Source organism: Xiphophorus hellerii, chromosome 16 (assembly GCF_003331165.1).
Source record: "Xiphophorus hellerii strain 12219 chromosome 16, Xiphophorus_hellerii-4.1, whole genome shotgun sequence".
NCBI classification, from domain to species: domain Eukaryota; kingdom Metazoa; phylum Chordata; class Actinopteri; order Cyprinodontiformes; family Poeciliidae; genus Xiphophorus; species Xiphophorus hellerii.
The window spans coordinates 21,677,764-21,695,936 of NC_045687.1; the positions used below are offsets into that span (position 1 = coordinate 21,677,764).

At 43.8% G+C, this 18,173-nt stretch overlaps 1 protein-coding gene across 4 annotated transcripts; it reads right to left on the bottom strand.

Moving 5' to 3' along the window:
- Positions 1–9,944: 9,944 nt before the first annotated feature.
- On the bottom strand, positions 9,945–18,090 carry mcoln1b (mucolipin TRP cation channel 1b). Of its 4 annotated transcripts, none has more exons than XM_032587658.1 (13): positions 17,874–18,090; positions 16,809–17,047; positions 16,285–16,446; positions 15,633–15,789; positions 14,207–14,288; positions 13,626–13,722; positions 12,718–12,817; positions 12,531–12,637; positions 11,840–11,989; positions 11,036–11,350; positions 10,485–10,691; positions 10,261–10,391; positions 9,945–10,142 (listed from the first exon to the last, which is right to left on the bottom strand). In XM_032587658.1, coding segments are annotated over exons 1-13 (1,791 nt in total). In that variant the 5' UTR covers positions 17,917–18,090; the 3' UTR covers positions 9,945–10,141. The 4 variants fall into 4 exon arrangements, with proteins under 4 accessions (XP_032443549.1, XP_032443551.1, XP_032443552.1 ...); XM_032587660.1 differs by having other exon boundaries at positions 9,983–10,099; XM_032587661.1 differs by lacking the exon at positions 9,945–10,142 and having other exon boundaries at positions 10,223–10,391; positions 11,036–11,158; positions 11,249–11,350; positions 17,874–18,088.
- Between the last annotated feature and the right edge of the window lie 83 nt (positions 18,091–18,173).

Sequence of the window (18,173 nt, forward strand, 5' to 3'; positions counted from 1 at the left end):
TGGGATGGATCCGTAGCGAGTCTGGGAGACGGAGACGGACAGCTGACGGATTGATTATGGATTCCACCTCAAAAGGTCCAATGAACCTAGGGGACAGCTTCTTTGACATAGATTTTAACTGAATGTTCTGAGTGGATAGCCAAACCTTCTGACCAGGAGAGTACACCGGAGCCGGAATCCTTCTGCGATCAGCGAAACGCTTGTTCTGAGTTGAAGTTCTATTGAGGGCGTTGATGGTTGATCTCCAGACGTTCTTGCAGCGCCGGATGTGGTGTTGGACAGAAGTAACGGAGATCAGATCCTCCTCAGCGGCAAGAAGTGGGGGCTGGTATCCTAGGGAAACCTCAAAAGGAGATAAACCAGTAGCGGCAGAAACATGGCTATTGTGTGCATACTGAACCCATGGCAGGAAAGTACTCCAGTCAGATGGATTGGTGGATGAGAAACAGCGGAGGACTGACTCAAGTTCTTGATTCATTCTTTCCACTTGACCATTGGTCTGAGGATGATAACCAGAAGTTAGAACTACTTTGGCCTTGAGAGCAGCACAAAAATGTCTCCAAACTTGGGACACAAACTGTGGACCCCGATCCGAAAGTATCTCAACTGGGATGCCATGTAAACAGAAGACATGTTTAATCATCAACTGAGCGGTCTGAAAAGCACTGGGGAGCTTGCGAAGGGGAACTAAATGACAAGCCTTGGAAAAACGGTCTACGATGGTGAGTATAGTCGTCATCCCTTTAGAGGGAGGTAACCCAGTGACAAAATCAATGGCAATGTGAGACCACGGACGCTTGGGAACAGGTAGTGGTTGAAGGAGTCCTGATGGGGGCTGATGAGAGGACTTGTTCCGGGAGCAAACAACACAGGCTCGCACATAGTCCTTAACATCCTTATGGATGGATGGCCACCAAAACCTGCGGTTTATTAGAGAAATGGTGCGACTCGTACCTGGGTGCCCTGAAAACTTAGAGGCGTGGATCCAATGTAGAAATCTGGCTCGGACAGCTGAGGGAACAAAAAGTTTATTAGCTGGGCAATCAACAGGTGTAGATTCAGAGGACTGAGCCTGCTTTATGAGATCCTCAATCTCCCAGGTGACAACACCCACGGTGCAGCTGGGGGGCAAGATGGTCGCAGGAGTCTTGTCTGAGTTATCAGCAGCATATTGCCGGGACAGAGCATCTGGTTTCGGGTTGCGTGAGCCTGGGCGGTAGGAAATGGACAGGTTAAATCTTGAAAAGAACAGAGACCAACGGGATTGACGTGGATTGAGGCGTTTTGCGGATTGAAGGTAGGAGAGGTTCTTATGGTCAGTCCAAACTAGCACTGGATGTTCGGCACCCTCCAACCAATGTCGCCACTCCTCCAGGGCCAACTTGATGGCCAGAAGTTCCCGGTCGCCCACATCGTAATTCCGTTCAGCAGGGGATAACCTACGGGAAAAGAAGGCACAAGGATGTGTCTTATTATCAGTGCTAGATACTTGGGACAGAACGGCTCCCACTCCTGTATCGGACGCATCAACCTCCACAATAAATTGTCTGGACGGGTCGGGCTGAATCAGGACAGGGGCAGCAGAAAAAAGAGACTTGAGTCTTTTAAACGCTGCTTCAGCTGTGGGTGTCCACAGGAATGGAGACTTTGTGGAGGTTAGAGCGGTTAAAGGAAGAGCTGTTTGACTGTAGTTGCGAATGAATCTTCGGTAGAAGTTTGCAAAACCTAAAAATCTTTGGAGCTGTTTACGTGTATCAGGGGTCGGCCATTCCACAACTGCTTTAATTTTGTCCTCCGTAGGGCGAACCTGTCCGCCCTCAAGTATAAAGCCCAAGAAGGACACTGATGATTTGTGGAATTCGCATTTCTCTGCTTTCACATAGAGTTTATTCTCAAGTAGTCGTTGCAGAACCCGGCGGACATGGTGTTTATGTTCAGTTAAATTCTTGGAGTAAATGAGTATATCATCCAGATATACAAACACGAATATATTCAAAAAGTCTCTTAAAACATCATTTACCAAAGCCTGAAAGCAAGCTGGAGCATTGGACAGGCCGAACGGCATAACTAAATATTCAAAGTGTCCCAGAGGTGTCTTAAAGGCCGTTTTCCACTCATCACCCCTTTGAATGCGAAGCAAATGGTAAGCATTTCTTAAGTCTAGTTTGGAAAAGACCGTGGCACCATGGACAGGCTCAAACGCAGACGACAACAGAGGTAAAGGATATTTATTTTTAACTGTGATTTGGTTTAGCCCACGGTAATCTATGCAAGGTCTCAGTGTTCCATCCTTCTTGCCAACAAAAAAAAATCCAGCCCCCAGAGGAGAAGAAGAAGGTCGAATTATACCTGCTGCCGAAGAGTCCTTAATATACTTCTCCATAGTCTCCCGCTCGGGCCGTGAGATGTTATACAGTCGACTTGAGGGTAACGGGGCCCCTGGGAGGAGATCTATGGAGCAATCATAAGGTCTGTGAGGAGGAAGAGAAAGAGCTTTAGCCTTACTAAAGACAGGAGCCAAATCGTGGTAGTCAACAGGGATGGACGATAAATCCAAAGGATCCACTTCTTGTTGCTCTGCCGGTGGCGGACCTGGGGGAACAGCAGACCGGAGGCAGGTGGAGTGACAGTTAGTGGACCATGAAACAATGTTCTTATCTGACCAGTTTATGTGAGGGTTATGTAGTTCCAGCCAATCAAAACCTAGGACGACAGATGATGTGGCTGTGGGAAAAACAAAAAAAGAAATCAATTCGTTGTGGTTACCTGAACTAACCAGGAGAAGCGGTTTGGTTTTGTGAGTTATGGGTGGAAGTGATTTTCCATCTAGAGCAGAAACTCTAAGAGGAACTGGTAACTCGACAGTCTCAATTGACATCTGTTTAACCAATTCAGAGTCAATTAAGGTTCGTTCACAACCAGAATCAATCAGGGCTGTCAAAGGAATGGTCTGGTTATTGTAACTAAGGTTTGAAATTATCGAAAAGCGAGGAGAAGCTTGAACATGTCGGTCCACCAGATCTCCCCCCTCTACTGGCGGACTAGGGGGTTTAACCGAACCGGACAGCTAGCAATGAAATGTCCGGGCGCGCCACAGTATAGACAAAGGCGAGACCTCATCCGGTTTTGTCTCTCTTCGGGGGATAACCGTGTACGTCCAAGTTGCATTGGTTCTGGTTCAGGTGAGTTGAGTGAGGAAAGGGTTGGGGTCACAGGAGCAGAAGTCTGTACGTTTCTGGTAGATGAAGTTCTGCGGCTCCTCTCCCTGTTACGGGATCTGATCCGGTTATCTAACCGAATAGTTAATTTTATCAGATCTTCTAAGGAATCAGGCTCATCGAGCGTTGCCAACTCATCCTTTATCGAGTCACTGAGAGCGTGAAAGTAAGCGCTCTTTAAAGCTGCCGGGTTCCAAGCCGAGGCTGCAGCCACTATTCTGAAGTCAATTGCAAAGTCTGCTACAGATCTTTGTCCTTGTTTTAATGACCATAACTCTCGGGAGTTAGCGGTCTTGTCAGGGTCACAAGTGAAAACCTGTTTGAAGTCCGCCAAGAACTCTGTGAATGTACAGGCAAAATTAGTGGGGTCAGGAAACTTCGCCTCAGCCCAGCTAAGAGCTCTACCTGACAGGTGAGCAATTATAAATGCAATCTTGGCCCCATCGTTAAGAAAGCTCTGAGGAGAATGATTGAAAATCAATGAACACTGCATTATGAAACCCTTACATTTGTTAGAGTCACCATCAAACCTTTCTGGCGAGGGTGGGCGGATCTCCGAATACATGGCGCGGCTCACTGGAGCAGGATCGGGAGTAGGGTCCGGAGCGGCGACTGGAGGCTGTTGGGATGAAGTCTGCAGAAAGTTAGCTATTTCTTCAAGCCGACGGTTCGTTTCTGCTTGACTGGCGCTAAGATCGCGAAGGACCTTTTCATGTGACTGAATCGCTGATTGTTGTTCAGCTAAAGCCCTTCTGATTGTGTCTGCTGGGTTCGGTTGTTGGCTTGAGTGTTCTGTCATATCTGCTTTAACACTACGAACCCACATGCAGAACACAACTCGGGACGCGAAAGATCAGTTAAAGTGATTTATTTACAAAAGATTTCCAGGGTAGGCTCTCAGTCATCGAAGGGACGGCGACAGACAGGTAAGTCAGGACTTCTGGGAACAACAACAGATCGGGAGGTGAGTTCAGGGACCGTGGGGATTTTCCAGAGCTCTAAAGTGTATGCTTACTCGGGGAGGAGAATAAACAACGGCGTGGCCAGGTGTGGAGGCGCTGGAGGTGGAGGTTGTGCTGCGGTGGAGGGCGGACAGGTAATAGGGTCCAGACGGCGTCGCAAGGGAAACTCGGGACTACAGCCAGACTTGACGTTGCAGGAACAGCTGAAAAAAATCCAAACAACAGATGGCGTTAGCTCAGAATCGACAGGAAGCTCGACTAGGTCGCTGGAGAGGGCTCTGGGTTACCATTACAGGCTAACACTCAAGCGTTGGTATGCTGGCAGTCGCCGTCTCTTGAAGTCCCGCTGACGAGTGGATTGGGAACCGGTGTGACGGTGACGTCAGCCCTTCAGTCCTCCTATCCTAGCCTCCATGGTGCCATCTGGTGGCGATGGCAAGCCATAGGAATGAAAAAAAACAAAAAAGGCAAAACAAAAAAAACCCAACTCCTGACAGATAGTTTAGGATTCCTATAAGCAGTGGCTCAGATTGCTTGACACGATTTACAAAATGTACATTTTTATGTATACTTTAACAAGGCACTAAATATAGCTAGCTAACCTGCTGTTCAGACTGTGTAGAGGTCAAAGGGACGTCTTCTGTGTGCCTGCGTGCAGGTGTGTGTGCAAGCAATGGAACCTGAGAGGGAAGAAGGTGTGAGCTGGGCCGTTTAGTGCCTGCTCGCTAGAGACTGATGGACATATTGGCACAGGCAACCGGGAGCAACAAAGAGAGGAAGGTGGTGTTTTTTTTTCTCTCTTTTTTTTGTTTGTTTTTTTTTCGCCACACAGGCGGTGGTTATGGAGGCAGTGGAGACAGGAAGGGGCAGGGCACTGTACCCCAGCGCGCAGTTCCCGTGTTATTTATCTCATTGTTTGTTTTTTTTTCTACATTGCTCGGAGTCCAGCTGGGGTGGCCACAGCACACACACGCGCCCCCCACCCACACCCACACACAGACAGAATATTCTTCTTTTAAAAACTGGCACCTGGCGCTCAGTCAGCCCTGAAAACCTGGCCTCCAGTTTTGCTCAACACATTAGTTATTTAGCCAGCAGCAGATACAGACACAGGCACGCTCTCCTTGTGTTTCATTTACTCCGGCATGAAGAGTCACATTGCACACAGGTCTGAATCTCCCGCAGACACACCCATCTCATCAGACACCCTGGATCATTACCACAAGTGGCCCCCGAGAGCACGAGGAGGCCTCTGCACACGCAGCCGTTCACACTCCAATAAGTCGAGCATTATATTAGAAATCCGGTGAATGTGTGTGTGTGTATATGTGTGTGTGTACGAATAGCGAGCTGGCTGGCGCAGGTTAGCACACGCCAGTGCAGCTGCTCTCTGCACCCAGCATGGATTCCCTGAAGAACCACACCACATATCATTAGCATGCAGGATGCTTCCACACTCCCTGACAAGCAACGTGTGAACAAAAGAAGGCAACAAACGTCTAATTAATGGACTTTAATCATGCCCTCCGGCGCTCCCTACTGCAGCATGTGGGTCAAAACGATGCTCCCTGACCACAATGGAGACTTTAATGTAAATATGTTTTACCCAAAGGGTGTCGTTTGTAAAGTTTATTCAGTCTGTTATAGAGAAAAAAATGTGGGCTGGATCATTTTTCAAAGTCATATTTTCACCATGTTATTCATACATGAATCACTATTAGAGTCTCAAACTAAATATTTAATTCACAAGCTAAATATTTACCTGTTTAGCTCTCAAATTAAATATTTAGTTCGAAAACTAAATGTTTAGGTGAAAAAATAATCATCTTTAACTAACATCTTAGTTAGAAAAATACATATTTCATTTGGGGCTAAATATTTAACTTGCAAATGAAATACTTAGCTTGGAAGCTAGATACTGTACTCAGATTTAAGCATTTAGCTTGGAACAAAATATTAAGTTTGTGAGTTAAGTATTTAGTCTGGAACTCTGGCATTTATAAATGTATGAGTAACATGGAGAAAATATGACTGAAATCTATTTTTTTCCCCTCCTCTGTAGCAGGCTAAATAAATGTTTTACTGTGCAACTTTACAAACGCCACCCTACAAATAACCTCGCATTCCGAATCTGTTATTTTCTGCAAGAGAAAGATTTTATTATTATTATTATTAAAGATGGCGTTAACCAGCTTTGAAAGCTGACGTCATCAGGTTACCTGTCGCTGTGTAAGTGCTGCTTCATCAGCTCTGGTACCTTCCTCTGTTGAATAATGCACGAACATACTGCTCTTATTGGACAGCGGTACCACTCCAGCACATGAGGGAGTGACTGCCTTGATGTCTGTTGCTTCTAAACAATACCTAGGTACATTATTTTTCTTCTTTTTCTGCTGAAGCAGCTGACCTGTACTTCCATTTACACAGTAGATTTGAAGCTCAAGCACTTTTCTGCTACATTATTTATTTTTTAATGTGGCTAATCTTTTACCAGGCCTCCTTTGGAAAGTGCCTTTGGTTTTTTTTTCTTCCAGACATTTCTTTAGTGCCCCTCATTTTGATTTCCTGGGTTTGGTTTGCTTGTGGTAGGAGAAAGAGCACGCTTCCCCCCTCTAGCGGTGGCTAACTGTACTAACAAAGCACAGTTAGGTGAGAATACAAAACTAAGAACTGGACTCCAGTTAACATGATGGACGGAGCCTGAAGTATAAGCGAATATTGCTGTTGCTAGGAGACCTGTGGGTGCCCCAAAACTTCATGGGTTTGCAAACTTTTCAAATGCAGGGCTTTTTGAATCAGGCGGACCCACTCAAAACAGGAAGCGCTTCCAAATATGGATTCTGGCATGTTGTTAGTCAGGTTTTCACTACAAGTCTAGTAATTTATTTATTTTTTTTAGCCTTGAACTTGTTTTTCCGGAGCTTTCATTCACCGTGCGGAGTGAAACAGGGATGTTGACGCAGAGCAGCAACTCCTTCAACCGACGGCAAAAACGTGGCGGTTTTAAATTTCGGGCTAATCCCGAAATTAAAGCCGCTGTTGTCTGTAATATAAAAAGAGGCGCTGTCACAATGAGCTCAAAACTAAAGCAGAAATGGTGTAATGCTGACAGTATTTCATGTTTTGAATTACAATTACAGTTTTGTCGAAAGTAGTCATTAGCCACTGATGTGAGTTACAGGCAGACTGGGTTTACTTCGTCTCCTAGCTACTGCTCACAGACATTTCTCCACAAGTCCTCCTCCTCACTTGTTGTTTAAAATCTTTGTCTCATAAATTCATACTAAAGGTGGATACGTAACTATTCCTACTTCTGGTGCCCAGTGTGTTGTGCATTAAAGCCTAGAACAGCAAAACATGTGATCCTTTTTCAACTGTCAGCTCTAGCTTCCGCATTGTGTTTATTTTTATTTTTTAAGGACATATAATCTGAAAAAAAAAAGCACCGCAAAAATATGAGTTCTGTGTGTTGAACATAAAAGATTTACAGATTGCAAAAAGTAAATAAAAGCCTCTTTAATTCTTCATAAATGTAATGCTTCCACATAATCCAACATGGCTGCCATGAGTTTAAAGTGATCAAAACGGGAATACGTTTTTGTTGCACTTCTGCCAGACTGCTACTTAATCTTTTAACCACACCAAAATAGATGTGCAGCCCTCATTTGTGAAAATGTTCCTATTGTTTGGATTGATTAAATACAGACACTGTGTTTTTAGCTTGTATTGCTACTTAGTACTTATTCGCAGAGGGGGGCGCCAAAACAATGGCATAAAAATTATTTCTACAGTCAAACTTTTCTTTATGTGACAGAGGTTTGTGCATGTGTTAATGACGTGATCTGTAGCAGCGGCACGTCTATAATGTTTCTGCATACACCTCAGAAAGTGCAAAGTTGCGCCCCTGATGCTAATAGTTGTTAGCATAAACACTATGCATAAACACTTAACATAAATACTTAAAAGTATTTAGCCTTTTAAGTAGCCGATGCCTAAACTTATGATGGTACCACCAATATGAGAACGACCTCTCCATCTTTTAAGCTCTGAAACTCACCTAACATTGAGGTCAAAGCTCTATAATAACAACTCTTTCAAAAATATGTAAGAGTGGTCATTGAAACGGTAAATAAAAGGCAAACAACAGCAGTCCACATCCTTTTTTCGGTTTCTTTAAGTGAAATGTGCACTGATATAATTAAGACAGCATCAGTACAGAACACCGAGTTGAACCCTGCAAAACGCTCCATGCTAAATGCTTCCCTTTTTGCTATTGTCTCTTCTGAAACCGAGGTAAAAATGAAAAATGCAGAAGTACATGCTAACAAACACAGTGAGGAATGGCTGCCAACATTAAACCACAGCAAAATCCGGACGCCTTCCTATAACTAAACACAGACTGGCTGATACATTACATTTACAATGCTTCGCTTTGTTGTTCATGACTATGATGCGCCACTGTCAAATTAAGTAAAGCTTTACAATACTATTTCTGTGCAAATAAATAAACTACAATCATTACTTTTGTGATTGTAAAAGAAGTTTATGTATTTAAATTAAAGTGCAAAAAAAAAAAAAAAAAAAGCAGTAAAAACCACAAACGACAGAAAACAAGTAAAAAAAAATCCTGGAATGATTAGAACACTTTCAAAAGTTTCCATAAACAATGTTTTTAAAGGCATACAAAGGAGTGCATTTCATATACAGATGAAATAACGAGCTGTCACACTTTCTCAAGTTAACTATAAAACAACGAACAGAATAATCAAAACTGCCTACGTTAAATCTCAACATGGAAAAAATATAGATTTGAACACAAACTCAGTTGAGAGAAAACATTTTTTTTTTCTAAAAGTGCAACAAAATGAGCAAAAAGAGAATAAGACTAAGAATGTAAAAATTTCACAGAGTAAACACATTTTTAAATTAGCTAGGCTAATGTTAGGAAAAGTTAACGCTATGAGATCGCAAACTAGCTTAAATTACATTTTTTTAAAAAAATATGTTACAGAATAATAAAGATCAATTTTAAAAGTGCAGCAATAGGATTTTCCTTTTGTAGGTTTAATCTACAACTTAAAAAAAAAAAAAAGGGTCGAAATCAAATGCAAATAGGTTCAGGTCGTCTTACTCATAAACATAAACTAATCTATAAAACTTCCACAAATATTCACCCAAAACAAAGATCTGTCCAAAACTGAGTTAAGACAGTAACATGTTCTCTGTCCGTTTAAAGTAACAAAGTATCATAAAATGTTTTTTAAAAAAAAGAGAGAATAAAATAATCATTCCAAAGTTACTAACATGCTAACTGCTAGCTAATGTTTGCCAAGGTTGATGCTGAGAGCAAATTAGCTTAAAATAAAAGCTTCCATGTTATTGAATACTAGAATTGCTCACTTTTGATATTCAATGTCTCACTGATTGAGGTTGTTCACAGTGGAAATATTGTAAAATGTTATATTTTTAAATTAAAAACCAAATAAACAACCATTTGCCTGATTCAAAATATAGCCTGGTTAGCTAACTAATAGCAACCAGGTGAAACAGACAAGAATGCCTCTGGGCGTGTCACTGTGGATAGTGTTTCTCTTTGCTCTTTTCTCACCAGTAAGCAAACCAGCCTTTGTTAACGAACCAAGCAAAACGTTGCCCTGATTCCACTTGATGAACCCCATTTCCAGTCTTAAGCAATGAATTTCTGCTTCCTGGCGCTACGGGTCTGGCAGCCTAAGGCCTAGAAGACTGAGCGAAAGGCAGCAGATTATTCATACAGTACAAAAACGGAGGCAGGTTAATTGGACGTGCGACTGTGCCGAACGAATTTGAATCCAAAACTGAAACGCTGGCACCAAAGGACAAAAGCGGCCCAAGGTCAGCCGGTTCGCTCCGCCAGCCTCCAGCGTCCCTGCTGAGCGTCTGGAGAAAGGAGTGCAGCTGTCAGCGGAGAGGCAATGTGGGTCTTTGAAGATTTAAAAAAAAAAAAAAATGTAATAGCCTTTTGCTTTTTGACGCAGATGTCACTCACTCCTCTTTTTTATGTGTGTGTGTGTGTGTATCCATTTTGTCGTCCTCCTCACCATTCGCAGCAGCAGAGGAAGGAGCACGACGACCCGTCCGGCCCGCGGAATTTGCCGGAACTGGGCGTGTCTGTGCACTGCGCTATGAACGCGTGCAGGTCCGTCTCCGGAACCTGCTCCTTCGTTTGGGCCTGCGGGGAAGAAAAGGAGGCTGAAGGTGGAAGGAAAATCCCGACATTTCTATTCGCAGCCGTGGGCGTGGCTCAAAGAGAAGCCGTAGGTACCATGATGGTGTCGTAGGCGCCGGTGATGAGTGCGATGAAGAGGGACAGCACCATGTAGATGAACAGGGAGATGAAGGTGTAGAGGTAGACCTGGCTGAAGACCCACACCAGGGTGCCGCTCTGCTCCATCTCGGCAAACGTCACAAACATGTCGTCCCCGTTGATGAGGGAGAACAGGCACTCTGACACCATGGACAGGGAGCGAAACTGCACACACGCAATCCGCCGTAAACGGCAACTTTCAGCAGATTCTACAAACCGACAACCTGGAAGCATGAAACGGAAACTCTACAGCGGAAGGGCTTTAGAGTTTCCGTTTCTTACCTTTTATTTTTTTATAACGATACACGATTAACGATACAATAAATCCCGTACATTAACGATGAAATGTTAAGAACAACGACAGTTTCCGCCTGCTGGCCTGCTTCAAAAGAGAGAAACCGAACGCATCAGACGACTCTCCGAGCGAATCGCTGCGCAATAACGAATTGATGTTCATCATCGAAATAATGTTAGAATAAACTCGTGACGGCAGAGTGCGAGCTGCCTACCTTGGCGTGGTAGGGGCCCAGGACAATCCATCCACAGAAGCAGTATCCCAAATAAATCACAGCCACACAGCAGCAGAAGCGGATGACGTTCGGAAAAGCAGCTCTCAGAGTCACAATCAGGATCTGTGCGGAGAGAGACGTCAGCTTAATAAGCGTCCGACACGCAGAGAAGATGCGACGTCCTGGTTCTTGTAGAAGAAAACGTCCGGTTACATTGTATTTCTGGAAGAAGCTGAAGTAGCGGATGACTCCCACCCACACCAGCAGAGTGGACGTTCCCAGCAGGATCCCGCACACGTCGTACGACGACAGCGTCTGCAACGCGACGCATCGCAGTTAGTCAGGAAATAAGTACGGATGTCATTCGGTACGGAAGGATTTCTACTGTGGCAAAACGTGACTTTTTTTTTTTATCTATTGTTTTTACACGTCATGTGCAGGGTGGAAAGTGATCCGTTGAGGATTCCGTCACAATGTCCAGATCAAAATTTGGGATTTCTCAGCATTTAGTAGCCATTTTATGAGGAGAGAGAAAGATTTAGAAATATTTGTTTTAAAAAGAAGGATTCAGAAAGATCTAATAAAGAAATATTTACAAAGATTTAGACAGAAAGATTTAAAAAGAAAGGTTTTACAAAGAAAGATTTAGAAAGAAAGAGAACAAGAAATAAAGAAAGGTAGAAAAGACAAAGTAGTAAGAAACAATGAAGGCAGGAGAAGAAGAAAGATCATATTTTTCCACACTCCACACGTTCCCAGACCACACAGGAACCCAGAGTGTTCCTGACGGCGCGCTGAACCCACCTTGGACTCTATCCCGATCTTGATGAAGCTGCCGACGATGGTAAACACGTCGCTGATGACGAGCAGGATGTACCAGCCGTTGATGAACTCCATCCTGTCCCCCCAGCTCACCTTGCGCTCCAGTTTGTGCTTGAAAAACTGAACGTATTCCTGTTTCGGGAGAGGGAACAGGATCAGGACTCCAAACATCCCAGTTACATATGAGGGCAGATATTGATGACACAGTTGAGCAGCAGATATTTTGTGTTCGTCTTGGAGCTACAGCAACAACAGCAGCTATCTGTTTACCTTCCATTTACACGTTTTTCAAACGACCTAAAGCTTCATCTATCCGCTGTACATGGTGCCATTTTATAGCACAATCAAGTCTCTATGTTACTGTCAGTTGTTAGGAAAATGCTACATATATCAGGTATGACTTAAAAGAAATTTAACTTTGTAATTTAATGCCTTGAAATTGGGTCTCTGTCTCTTTAAGAAGCTCCTGCTCTTTCTGAAAACTGCGCCTTCAGGTAGTCGTCACAACGTGGCTTAACAATGTCTTTACCGGCGTTTCACTGAGAAGCAGCTTCTATAATGAGCTCAGCTGATGCTCATTTCTACCAGGTGTTTGCTAATTGCTGCTGGCTAGTCTGAAGGAGCTGAGTGGGGGGATAAAGAAAAGTAGAGAAGAGCTGCTTCTGTTTCCTACGCGTTGAAGGAGGATTCCTCTGAGGATGGAGCGGCCGCAGAGCAGCAGCGACAGCAGGCAGACGATCGCCACCACCACGTCGAAGAACTCTCTGGCGTAGCTCTCCGCTGATCGGGGGAGGGGAGAAACGAGTCGAGTTAAAGCCCTTTATTTGAAATTTTGGTGAAACGTTTCAACTGTGGCTCACCGTGTCCGGACACGTTTGTGTCTTTGCACTCCTTTATGGAGGCCTGGTTCTGGAGGAGGATCTTGATTTGGCCGCTGTGAGCTTTGTTGTCGAAGGCGATCTGAGAGCACAGCGAGAACCCGGGTGAGTCTAACAGGAAACGCTTCGCTCATTAGCAGGTCGCAGCTCTTCCCGGCTGGACCAAATGTCCCCGTCACATTTCTCTTTGTTCAGCCGAGACTGTTGGGGAACTTCAACTTCAGCTTAAACATCTTTGTCCCAGGTCAACACAGAGCGCAAAAACACAAAATGTTACCATTACTGTTCTAGTTTCTAGTCTAAATATCTTAGCACACGTGAAATACGACAAAATTAACTTACAAGTAACTTTTTCACTCATAATATTTTACTTGTAACGTCGGAAAAAACCTTTTGTGATAAGTGAAATAATCTACAAGTGTTTTAATCAATATTAAGGGATTATTGCCTTAAATAATTAGTCAATAGCTTACAGAAAAGTTACTTGCAAGTTAGTTTTGTTTTATTTCAAGTGTCCATCTGCATTAAAGTCAGAAATCTGATATTAAAGTCTTATTCTGGACTTTTTTTTCACCTCAGAATTTTGAGAAGAAACTAAGCTTAGTGGCACTAATCGTCTTCCGTAGATGTCAAGCATCAGCGCTGGTGTGATTTAGTCCATCAGCCAGCAGGCTTTTAGCAACATGGCAGCTGCTAAGAGGCTGTACAAACTCCAAGCTTTTTCTCTCTCCAGCTGCTTTTCTGCAGATTTTTCTGCAAGATTTCCTTTTGCATAAGATTGAAATAAATAAAAAAAAATGAATAAAGCAAGACAGAACAAGAAAATGTTTCATAATGAATCATTTCAGGGTTAAAGCAGCTGAAAAGAAATAACAGAAAACGAAGCTCACCGTGATGGCGAAGGTGTAGCAGTCGGGGATTTCGTTATTGATTATCGTCTGAATGTTGATGGCCTTCAGCTGGAAATCAACCGTGACATTGATCAGCCTGGAAGGGAAACGAGCACGGTGCTGAGGAGAAGCACGTCTCTTCTGTTTTCATCATGTTTATCACCAGACAAAATCAACTGCGGTAAATTAAAAAGGCAGTTTTCAAATGATTATGTTATGTATTGAGAGAAAAATGTGATCCGAACCAACCTGGCCTCTAATGCCAAAGGTAAGCAGAAAAGACAAAGGAAAGAAAATGGAGGTTCTGGAGTGACTTTCCCAAATAATGTTTAAATAATAAATAATGTTTTTTTCCCCAAATAAATAAAAAACATCATGTGGAAACAGCCTTTTTTGTATTTACTCAGATTATCTTTGACGTAAAATATCTGTTTGATGATCTGAAACATGAAAGTGTGTAAACTCCATAAATCTGTAAGGACGGAAATGCTGATATTTTCTAAGAGGTGCACAATTAGAGCTCCGGAGGGAAATTATAATGTTAAGCGGGGAGAAAAAAAACAAACAAAAAATCATCTAACTTGTAGAACTGGAGGGTGAAATTCTTGTAGTCGCCGTTTCTCGTCACAGGGCTGTCAGCGGTCGGATCGAGGCCGACGCAATCTGGAAAACGACATCAGAAAATAGCCGTGAAAGAACCGAGAAAGCCGAATGAGGAAGTCCCATTTCAAAGCCGTACAGGCGTCAGGTTTTTTTCCACATCACATGAAGCCAACATGAAATTTCTGCACTTCCCTAAAGCTTTGGAGCGCACAGTCGCCCACATGGAGCCGGACTTTTATTTCCGTTTGCCTTGCTATTTTGATCACCAAATCGCAATCGCTGCAGAGTCAGCAGATGTGTGCAAATAGCGCCGCTCCCAAGAAGACACCTGGTTTGTTGCAAATATGTGGGAAAACAACCGAGTTCACGTGTTTGCGCCAAGAGCACACAAGTCTTGAAAAAGGAGGACAGAGCTGCAGAGCGTCGTGTGACACAGAGAAAAGATTTCCACAAGCGCCATGGAAATATTGATTTGGTGTTAACTACAGAAATGGAGAATGAGGTTTTGTTGCATCCACACAGCTTGTCCTGCTCTATGTGCTGTAATTTCCGTAAATGAATGAGAAATGCTGCACATTTTATGAACTCTAAGGTGTAATTTCACCCTTCGAGGAGAACTTTTATAAAACAGTCAAGGACTATAAAGCAGCTAATTTGAGATTAGCAATCTGCTTTTGGGATCAGAGGTTATCAGGCAATCAGATTGGGGTTGAAATTATCCGGTCTTGGACCAGTCTAACATTTTTTTTGGTTTAGGATTAACCTTTTAAAAAAAAAACCCAAAGAGGATAAATAAGAAATCTTGCACTTTGCATGCACTCAATGACTTATAAAGCAATAAAGAACTATAAGGAAGCTAATTTGGGATTAGCAATCTGGTTTTGGGACCTGATGTTATATGCAATCGGATTGGAGATGAAATTATCTGCTCTCAGACTAGTCTTTAAAACTTTTTTGGTTTAAGATTAGTCTATTTTCAAAGAAAAAAAAGGCTAAATGAGAATTTTCGCACTTCGAACGCATTCTGATGTGTAATTTCTTTCTCTACAAAGATCCTTTAGAAAGCAGTCAAGAACTGTAAGGTATCCAATTTTGGAATAGCAGTCTGGTTTTGGGGTCAAAATGATCTGGTCTTGGATCAGTATTTCATTTTTTCTGGTCTAGGATTAGCCTTTTTTTAAGGGTAGATAAGAAATTTTGCACTTTTGTGCACTCTAATGTGTAATTTCACCCTCTGCAGAGATGTTCCACAGAGCAGACCAGAGGTTATCAGGCAGTCGGCTGGGGATCTAAATCACCTAATCTCGAACCGGTCTTTGAAAAGATTTTTTTGAGCTTGGACTAGCCTTTTTCTTTTATTATTTTCAATACTGCTGTCTACAAAAAGAGAAAAACTGCTCCTACCTGTAACGACATGGGGGTCGATGTCAAACGTGTCGTTGACGGGATCGATGGCGCCCGTCTTGAAGTACCTCTGGCAGAGGGAGAGAGCGCTCCCGTCCACGCCCACGCCCTTCACGTATGCATACCGGCCCAGTGCGATCTGCGGTAGAGCCATGTACTGTCGACAGAGAAGAAAAACGGAAAAGCGCAGCGGAATGTAACACCAGGAATCTGACGCCGAACCTGCATTCAGTTTTTAAAAGTATTCACACCCCAAGGGCCCTCAGACGTTTGTCAGGCTGGACATTCTGGTGCACTTAACGTCTAGGTCTAAACATTGTAGATCGCAACTTCAAAATGTAATATTTAGATTAGTGGAAGAAAAGAAACCCTAAAAGCACCAGGCTGAAAACTTCTCTAGATGTGCCGGTAGATTCCAAAACCCAAAAGATTTGCAGATCTCAGTATAGGAACAGATTGTCCTAGAAAGACTCAGCAAAAATGAATGCCATACTTTTATTCCTAAAACGTTTTTAAAACAAGGCACCCTTTTCTACGCACAGCTTTGTGTTGGTTTATCTGATAAAAACCTCAGTAAAAATCATTGACGTTTTGAGGTGCCAATACTTTTGAAAGGCACTGTAAATTTCCGTCTTGGGAACGTCCGGGCCACCTGCTCTACGACGAAGCCGATGCGGCTGTACAGCTCCGACTGAGTGTGGACAGCCTGGGGACGGTTGTCCTGGTAACCCTTCAGGAACAGGTGCTTGAATGCCGCCGTGTTTTCCTCCTTGAACGTCACGACCATCTGGTTGCTCAGACCGAACAGCACCAACTGGGAGGCGAAGGGAAGACACCGTTAGCTACGACAGACTGGACAGAGATTACGCAGCAACGCCACCAAAAGGGCCGTCTGAGGATTGGGGGTGCACCGATTGTGTGTTTCTGGATGATACCCGATGTGTAAAAACCCTGATGTGCACATTTTGACTTTGGCCAAAAACCATTTTTTTTAGTCTGAAAAGTCGCTAAATATAGCGACAAATTGGCAAAAGTGGGGTGACTATTGATTTGTGGAGGTAGATAGGATCAGTTTCACATGGCCGATCTCCCAAAACTAGGGAAGCCGGAGCCCATTCATCGGTGCACCCCTTCTGCTCACCACATGGTGCTCCCGTGGGTCACCACTGCGTCTACCTGCACGGTCACGATGACGATCTTTAGCAGCTGCAGCCCCAGTTTGAAAGGCTTGCGCCCCTTGGCGTGGTACTTGTCACAAGGACTCATGAAGAAGTACTTGAGTTTCCTTCTCAGAGCCTCTTCCTCCTCGTCTTCATCCCGTGGCTGCCCGCGGAACTGGGGGTCCGCCAGGCCAGCGCATCCGAGAACATCCTGGGATCCGTAGCCGGACTTGGAGGACAGCAGTCTACGCTTTTCTAAGAAAAACAAAAGAAGAATTGAAGAATTTTAAGGTATTAGATTGAGTCAGCAAAACAGACCCTTAGGATGCTGCTGCCACCACCGTCCCTCAAAGTTCCTACAGTGTGCTTTAGCTTTGAACTCCTCTAAACATCTGGCAAAATAACTCAGTCCCTAATGTGTTTCTTAGTAAGACGTGCTTCCAGAAGAATGGCAGAAAATACTCTGAAAAAGCTGGAGACTCTGTAGAGAAATACCGGGGTAGACTGGAGGCTGCGACATGGGCGGTGCTAGACAAGGGCCAACAGGGACCAGGCCCCCTGTAGAACTGGAACCTGCGTCTCTGGAGCTCCAAGATGCTCTTTGGCTCACTTAATATATTAAACAATTTTTTATTTTTCAGCTTACATTTAAAAAAAAACCTGGCCCACATGTTTTCATATGTTTCCACTCGGAACATAAAATATTCTGTTGCTTTCATCAGAATACGTACAATGGCAAGGGTGTGAATACTTTCAGACGCCACACACATAAGCAGAATATTGGAATAAAAGAAAAAAAACCCTGTATAACCACGGAAAGGACACCTGATCACAGCAACAGACTATGACGTAGATCCAAGCTCCACACTCCTCTAAAGCGTTAAATCTACAGAATGTCCCTTTAAGCTTTTATCCACCTGTACAGGCTGTTCTCAAGTATAGATCCAGCTAAAACACAAAGCACTCGGTCGAAGAAAAGGTGGAACCCGAAGGATTTTATTTTATTTTTATTTTGTTGTTGTTCCTGAAAATCAGCAGAGAAACGATCATGAATAAAGGCTGAGAGGGAAGCGGGACCGACCTGCGGGGCTGTCCGGGACGCAGGTGTAGCCCGAAGACGCCATGGCGCTGACGGAGGCGACAGGACAGCTCAGTACCAGCGGAGAGGCGGCGATCAGGACGGACCCATCTCCTCAGATCGGGTTTGATTGCACCGCAGACTGAGGATGCTCGGTGGTGCAGTGCTAAGGTAAACACCGCCGCAGCTTCCTGGTTGTCACGTGACCACAGCTACGTCACAGAGGAAAACAAGATGCTGGACGAAGGATCAGACACAGGTATAATTAATATCGAGATCATGGCTCTTTATTGTTTACGTTTC